This window comes from Adelges cooleyi, unplaced genomic scaffold, assembly GCF_023614345.1.
Source record: "Adelges cooleyi isolate 19-005CV unplaced genomic scaffold, UGA_ACOO_1.1 ACOO_flye_CR_arks_rails_tigmint_CR_PRNA_9, whole genome shotgun sequence".
Lineage (NCBI taxonomy): Eukaryota > Metazoa > Arthropoda > Insecta > Hemiptera > Adelgidae > Adelges > Adelges cooleyi.
Window position 1 is genome coordinate 8,912,337 of NW_026096579.1, and position 8,467 is coordinate 8,920,803.

General features: G+C 30.3%; 1 protein-coding gene across 2 annotated transcripts in view; it reads left to right on the forward strand.

The window, feature by feature from the left end:
- LOC126846678 (ubiquitin carboxyl-terminal hydrolase 48-like) overlaps positions 1–7,738 on the forward strand; it is a 43,305-nt gene extending 35,567 nt beyond the window's left edge. For both annotated transcript variants that reach the window (XM_050586398.1, XM_050586399.1), the window contains exons 17-18: positions 4,852–4,912; positions 7,622–7,738. In XM_050586398.1, coding sequence (XP_050442355.1) covers positions 4,852–4,912; positions 7,622–7,641 — 81 coding nt within the window. In that variant the 3' untranslated portion in view covers positions 7,642–7,738. The remainder of the gene's footprint in view (positions 1–4,851; positions 4,913–7,621) is intronic.
- The last annotated feature ends 729 nt before the right edge of the window (positions 7,739–8,467 follow it).

Here is an 8,467-nt window from a genome sequence, read left to right on the forward strand (position 1 = left end):
ACGCAGATATTATATTAACATAGATATGTCAGATATGGCTGGTGGTGGTCAGTCTGAAATTTGCTGAAACACTCTTAAGAAGATCAAACTCTGTCCCATCGTTAACCGTTTTTAATATGAACTATCAGTTTCATTATTTAGTATAATCTTTCAAATTATTAAATATCATGTAATACTCATTTACTATAACTATAACAAAGTGTTTACAGTTTTAATATTTTATTTTTGTCAGAAACATCTAATGTATTCGCAATACAATTAAAAAAAGTAACTATTAATTAAATTACGTATGAAAATTTTAGAAATTATTTGATTTTATCCTATTAAGCTGTATTTTTGTCGTAGAATAAATGTGTTACAATGTGTGTAAACTTAGTTAAAACTTAGAAATTTAACTAGTAAATTAATATTTAAAAATTCCAACGCATAAAATTCGAGTCGACATTACAATTTGTCTAATGAACAACTCGGGAGGCTTATCTCTTATTAAGTAAATAACCATTTTTAAGACTGACATTTTTAACACGGTTATTATAACAAAACTTTAGTCAACTTTAGCACACTAAAAATCAGGCGATAACTCGATTTTCATCAAAAAAATTGAACATGTTTGATAGTGGTTGTATTTTTTTTCTAGAATTTAAATTCCGTATCGCTGTTGTCGTTAAACGTTCCGGGCATTCTAGTTGAACCGTCGTCGATAATAATAATAATAATAATAATTTATCACGGTCGGTATTATAATAGATGACTTGCATAATATTCTTCTTGTTGCGAGTAACATACTTTGATATACCGAAGGAGGAGTAAGTGCCGTCGTCGCTGATTCACCTGCAACAAACGCTATGTTGTTAATGTATAATGATGATGATAATAACAATAATAAATATTCAATAGTATTGTTTAAAAAAACAAAAACAGTCCTAACCGGCACTATAATGATCGAGTTTATACGTCGGCGGCAGCTGAATAGGTTTCGATTGAAACAAACTGTGTTTACTTAGGATTTTTTTTTTTGGTCTTGATTTTTTTTCTGGACAGCCGAGACACGTGCTCCGTGAATTACCAGGTTAGGTCTTTGGAATCCCAAGTAATTGCCTGGTGCTCCATTTATACTTTGGTATTTTTTTTTTCGCCATCACCTGCTTCGTCCACAATAATAATAATAGTATCAACCGTCTTACCGTCGTCAACTGCCACCTTGTTCAAAAACATAATTAATAAGCTTGTATTTACATAATCCGTTTGTGTTATTCTATATTTTTATACTGGGCGATTTTCTCCTAAACGGCTAACCGTAGGTTAGTAACCTAACCAAACTTAACGTTTTTTTTTGTAACTAGCATTATGATGTCTGGTCGTAAGAAGTATTTTTGTGTTAATAAAAAATGATATCCAATTTTGTTTACATATGTTATGAGTTAGGCGCCATTAAATGTTCAGCAATATGAGAAAGCGACATGATTAATGCTACACTTGTATTTTTATATGTTTTTATCATTGACTTTTGACGCGTATTTATTTCCCTTATAAACGTTAAAAAAAAGGATTGATGTCTAAAAAAATTAAACGCCGATTGTGTGCTAATTACCGGAGAAAAAAAATAGATTGATTTATAATTATTATTAAACCATTTTTCTCACTCGTATTGGAGTCATTGAATTTTATTATCACACTACAGTTGTAATTATTAATTGCTTATCGCTCTTATGATTTTTATTTTCATTGCAAATTGATATAATTTAAATACATTTTGAAATTTTGCTTATGGTTTATAACTGTGTATTTTATCGAAACCCCAACCATAAAACATATTCTTGTTAACAATTACAAAACAACACACGACTGAGTGAAATCAAGTAAACTAGTAAATAAATCGAGTTAACCACATTGGAACATATTTCGATCTTAATGTAGTGTTTTGAACTAAACTCCGGCCATAAACTTATTAATATACTTATATATACATATATAGGCAGTTTTTATTAATTTGCACAATTCGTTGTCTAAAACTAAAACTTTTCAATATTCTCTGAATCTGACAGTTTTGTTCGAATTCCATGAAGTTACTCTATCGTTTATAAAAAACGTAAAATAATAAAACGGAAATAATAAAAAAACGTATATTTAATAATTAAAACTTCTATGAAACCATATTAAACGAGCTCAGATTTTATATATTATTATATCAAACAATAGAGGAACAAAAAAAAAACATTTTTTTTCTACGCCACCCTAATATGTATTTATTTATATTTTTTTTTTATTGGAGATATTTACAATCTGTGTTAATATGTACAATAAGTAAAATGGCCAATTGTTTTTTTTTTACAAAGCTGGACGACTTGGTGTAGGAGTCCAGTGACACTACTACAGCTTATTAATATTAAAATATATATATATATATATATATATATATATATATATTCAAAAGAAAGAACCATTGTTCGAAAGAAGTTCATCATAGTACGCAAACGGTAGATCTTAATTAATTTTAACTAACTAATTAGGTATTTTTATTGTTATTATAAAGCAGTTTCGTCAAATACATTTAAAAGTTTGACCGAGATCACTAAAACTCGATCCGATATTTAGTATGACATGTATATTTTAAACACCGCCTTTTTTTTTTTTATTGAATTAGTCTAGAATTTTATTGGCGCCGACTAAGGGTTTTTTTTTATACAACTTACGGTTTTCATCACCTATGCGTATTAGGAGATGGGTAGGTATTAAAGCGATTCCGAGCACAATTTTGACGGTTTTGTCCCTTAGGCCAATTTAAACGGCGTGTGTTGGCGGTTAAATTTTTATTTTTTATAGGAAATTCTTTTATTTGTGGGTCTGGCTGGATGATTTGTAACTTGTCGAGAGGCCGTTTACCCTGCGGTAGGTTCGGCTTTCGGTAGGACGTTGGCCCTTTTCGAAAAGGTATAAAATCGCGCGTGTACAGCAGAAACGACACCACGTGCTGCGCTTTTTCTGTGTATATAGATGTTCTGTGTGTGTCTTATGTAGATCTTATGCTGCGTGTCGATGATGAAAACTACAGGCAGGGCTACATCTGGGCCATCAGACCCCCAGGCTAGTTCCCACGACTTCTTTACTTGTCACCCATTTATTTATATGTATATACATAATAATATAATACTATATACGTGTGTGTATTATGCACATGTGCATTTGCTTTGCCTCGCCTCGCCTCGACTCGGTTTCGTGATATATGAAGTGTAGAACAAAATTGTTCACGCATCAGCGCCATGTGTACCCGCCGGTCGGTATGATAGTGTTTAATTATAATATTATTATTATGCGGTCTATATGGTGTGGAGCGGCGCGAGGGTGGCTCAGGACGAAACGGGGGTAAAATAATGTAGGTTTAACCAAGTGCCGGGGTGGTTTATATATTTTTCTACACTTCTTCTGGCGGTCCGCGTTTAATAGTCTGTAAAAAAAAATGTCTAATATGGTAAGAAAAAGTTTGAAAATTGTCCAAGACAGTTATTCGAAAAAAACAAAATATTTTGATAAACCTTAACCACAAAAATATTACTCTATAACGTATTACTTTTGTGGTTAAGGGTTTTATTGAGACAAGTGGGCTTACGTTTTTCCGTTTATTTGAATAATTATTTTGCAAATTTCTGAATTAACGACGTCTTTGGATTATAGAAAAAAAAAGTATATGAAAATAATTTTTCCACTAAGGTCGACGAGCATAGATTGGAATGCTAATAATAGATTCTATTGTGATATCGATTTTATCGACTGACTTCAATTGCCAAGTCAATTTTCATCCAAGTTAAAAAAAATTAAAATTATCCGAATAATACTAGTTACTACTCGACCGGCTTAAGTAGAGTTTGTGTATATAGTTAAAATATAATAAGTTTAATAAAATGTTTGTCCTGTATTCATTTTAGGTGTAATGATTCTAATGGGTTTTTTTTTTTTTTTGGCAAGAGTGACAGTTCAAATTGTTTTTTTTCACGCCAATTACATTATCCTTATATAATTTCTATTTTTTTTTATGCTACACAATGTTATTTTCAAACCATGTATATTGAAATATTTTCTTTTCTTATTCGTGATGTTTGACTTTAAAATTTTAATGTTTTAAATATTCTACTAACAATTAATTATTTGATCGAATAAGTCAAAATTTAAAATCTATTTAACGTTTTCACAATTCAATCAAGATTGATTCTAATCGAACAATTAAATAGGTATTAATTTAAGCATTAACTCTGAAAGACCATCATTTTAAATCTGGGATGCGACCCTTCTTTTTGCAAGATGTTTTGATTCTCAATATATATATATATATATATATATATATATATGTGCTAAATGTCTGCCCAGTCAACATATTAAAAGGCGGTTGTATTAATATTATTTTTTATATGATCATTTAGCAAAAAAAATTAGTCTGAGAAGAATGAGTTATTTTTTTACCATTTATTCGAGAACGAGACAGTTTTCTATTTTTGTACAAAATAGCTCATAAACTCTGGTATTTTTTATACATTAAAAATAAGTAGTTTCGCTTGTTTTTTTTGTAGTCTGGTCAAAGTAACCTACATTTTCCTTCTTAACCGATTATTGTATAAGCTACTAAATGTACCATTAATGGGGAAATCGATAATTATTAAATAATTGATAAGAAAATCAGCTGATAAAAGACTGAAAATCAACTGATATAATAATAAATCATATGATTAAAAAACCGTTTGAGTTTTGAAGAATACCATTGTAAAACAAAAATGAATATAATTTTACTAAAAAAATGTATTTGAACCTTATTATGTATTTTTTTAGAACCTTTAAAAACTGTTAATTTTTTTTTTTTAGTTTGACGAACCCACGGAAGATTTACCGGAGTTTGTCGTCGAGGAAGAAGCCGGTTTTAAAGGTGAGTGTGTTTACTTGAAGTTATACGTACTGTTTTAAAAAAAAAAAATTCAAATCTATTATTGAACGTCCTTTGTAAAACGTTAACGTTTTTTTACATTTTTTTTTTTTTAATGGTACGCAGACTGACGGATAGATGATGGAATGTGAGAACACGTTTGTAATGCGTTTCCAACACTCATTTGTACTTACTATTAGGGGACGCGATGAGCTAATATTGTTTCTATTCGGATATGCCCTCAGCTTCCTGAGTCGGTGTTCACAACATTTGTTTTGATTTTTTTCTCCTTTCACACGCACTGCTATATGATATAATACGAGTACCGTATCAAGATGCTATCGCTTCCAATTATTGTCCACGGACCCGTAAACCCGTTTGGTCGTGGAATTATTATTATTATTTTTTTAAATCTTTCATTTTATCGTTTAATGAGCTTCCCTTGGCGATTTTCCTTTATAACGCGTAATTTCAAATTGTCATTTATTTTTAAAAAAATAGTGTATACATAGTAATAATTATTATTTTACTGAATTTTATCATTTTCTGCAGTGTTGTTAGGGTTGCCTAAGTTCGAGGCGTTTTGGCATGTTTGTTTTAATTGTAAATGGTTCTGGGTTCGGATTCAGCTGAAAGAGGTTATTGATAAGAGATTATTTATTGTGAATAGGATTAGATTATATTAGGATATAGATTAAATATAATCCAAAATAGATGATTTTATGGATTTAATCCGTATTTTCACTTATCTTTACTAAAAGTGAGGGAAAGAAAGGAGAAGGGTGAGTAAGAGCAGTGGGCAGAAGTACACATATTCATAATTCAATGTCATTCGGAAATATTGTTGTACATTTTTTTTGAAAAAGTTATAAATTGTTAAAAAAAAATAATATTTTTGGGCGTTTCTTTATGGATTTTGAAGGGAAGAGATGATTATTTAACATTGTTAACTTGTGTCTTTTGCACAATCGATGGAATTGCAACTGACTCTTGCTCGTTCGATACCGTTTGCCATCGGCGGACACGTCTTATGGCCAAGTCCGTTTTCTCAAGTTTCTGCCGTCGTCGTGTACGAAGGAAGTATACATCCGGGCACGTTTATTATTATTATTATTTTTTTTTACAAACCGTGCAACGGTCTGTTATTATTTAAATGTGATCGCGTTTCGACGCGGTTATTTTGTTTTAGTGTGTATGTTATTATTATTATTATATTTTTATCATAACTATGACGAATCGTGGTCATCGCCGTGGCCACTGTCGCTGTCGTTACTCACTATACACCACACGAGTCCGAAAAACACACAACGAGTAAATAATAATAATAATAAAAATATTTGGTGGTGGTTTTGCTGCTGCTTGTTGTGTCCGTATTGAAATTTTTGTTACCGGGTACATGGTCGCGTGGGTCAGCCCGCAATTACCGCAAAGAAGTATATATAATATTATCGTCGTCGTCGTCGCCTCCGGTGTGTATCATACCCAATTATTATCATCATCATCATCATCGTTCCCTGTTATTTCCGGTAGCATCTGATTATTTATATAACGGTCCTGGATGGTCAGTGTGTTGGTTTTGGTCGAGAGCAAGGACCAGGCGGAGAACTCGAATATCGCTACGATAGGCGAATAACAGATAGACCAAAGTCTACCAGTCTCTAATGGATAGTAAAGCTTCTTGTTTCGTAAAGTTCGAATATTCGCTTAGTTCTTGAATTTCTACCTCGTATTTATTGTACATGATAAAACTAAAATAGTTAATTTCTTAAAAAAATCAACCTTAACCTGTGTAACTAACGTTGCCGCCAAAATATGTCTTCTCGGTCGGCGGCGTGAGGCAAATAATATGCCTAAAGTTTTTAAGAATCTTAAAAAAGACCTATTTATGTATCATAGTATGTTGAAATGTATGAGCCGCGGTAATGAAGACATTTTAATTAGACTAGGAAGACAAAAACAAAAAAAAGGCTAAAAACCGAAAAAATTATTAGATAGTTGCAATTAACGACACATGGAAGCTAATAGGTTAAAAATAATGTTTCAAGGATATAATCTTAAAGAGTTTATTCTATTAAACAATATAAAATTAATGGATTTCATGTAAATTTTTTTTTTTGTTGTTTCGCGCATGCTTATAATAAGGGAGGAAAATGATATAGTAAGACTCAAAGAGAAAGATTAAGAGGTATAATGTCTGTCGCCTAACTTTAACATGTATAAATACTATTAGAAATATGTGTCAATCTTTTGACCAAGTCTTACGTTTTTTTTTTTTTAAGTACCGTTACTCACGTCCATTTAAAGGTGCTCGACTCGTCTACTTAGGCCTAGAATTTTGTTAACAATTTCTGTTAAGCATATTCTACAATAACCGAGGAGATTTTTGGAATGCCCTACAATTATTTTAAATATAGGTATACTTAGGGAATGTCCGAGTCGAGTAGTCGAGAGCTCTTTCTCTTCCCGAATTTCCGGTAGTTTTAACATAGTCGTTATTTTTTTTTACTCAACTTGGTCGTCGTATAAGCTTTGACGAAGTCACCTAAAAAGTGTTTATCATTCTTAGCAAGGTAAATACAATAAAAATGTACCTATCTAAAAAGCGTTTTTCAAGTTATCCCCAAATGGCCACAATGGGCCCTATAGTTACTGTATATTATGCGTTTTTATTATAATAAATAAAATAAGTTTACATTTATTTGTATTTTTAAGGTACCGAACTCATGAGTTGAAGAAGAAGACACCACCCTATCCGAATTATGTGGCAATAATTTATACACGGTTACATAATAATAATGTATAATAGTAAAAAAAAAAAAAAAAGGAAAACACCGAAAGGATGTGAACAAGTTATTTATTATTTTTCTATTTGTAAGACAAAATTTATTGTATTGTAATGTTTATATATTTTGATCATAAAAACAAAACAAAACTAACACACAAAAAAAAAGAAGAAGAAAACTGTGTAAATAAAAATATTATAATTTTTTTATTATTAGGTTGTTGCGATATATTTTATGTATCAAAACATACCGCGTCGTTGATATTAAATATTATATTTTTAATTTATTATTATTATTATTATAAGGTGCGAGGTGTGTATGTGTTTAAATATTAAATGTTAGCATCGTTTATTGAAGAAAAAAAAATTGTTTTGTTAATAATTTGATGTTGGCGTTTAAAATATGAAGAAACGTGTGATCTTTGTAAACAAACGGTAATCTTGTGTAATTTTGTTAAATCTCATTGGATAATTTTTTTTTTTTTAATTTATAATATTTATTTAGGTTTAAATATTAATTCGTAAATATTACTGCTCGCCTACGTTGGATTATTTTTTGAAACCCACCGCAGTTCACAGTTCACATCATTCGATTGTAAATAGTATTAATAATATATTATTATTATTATAAATATTTATAAATTTATAAGTAAAACGGTAATCTAATATTATTTTGTTTCGTTGTTTATTCGTTTATTCTTTAGGTGTACATACATTAAAAAAAAATATATATATATACATACATACATACATACGGTTTTCCGTGACAAAGGAAG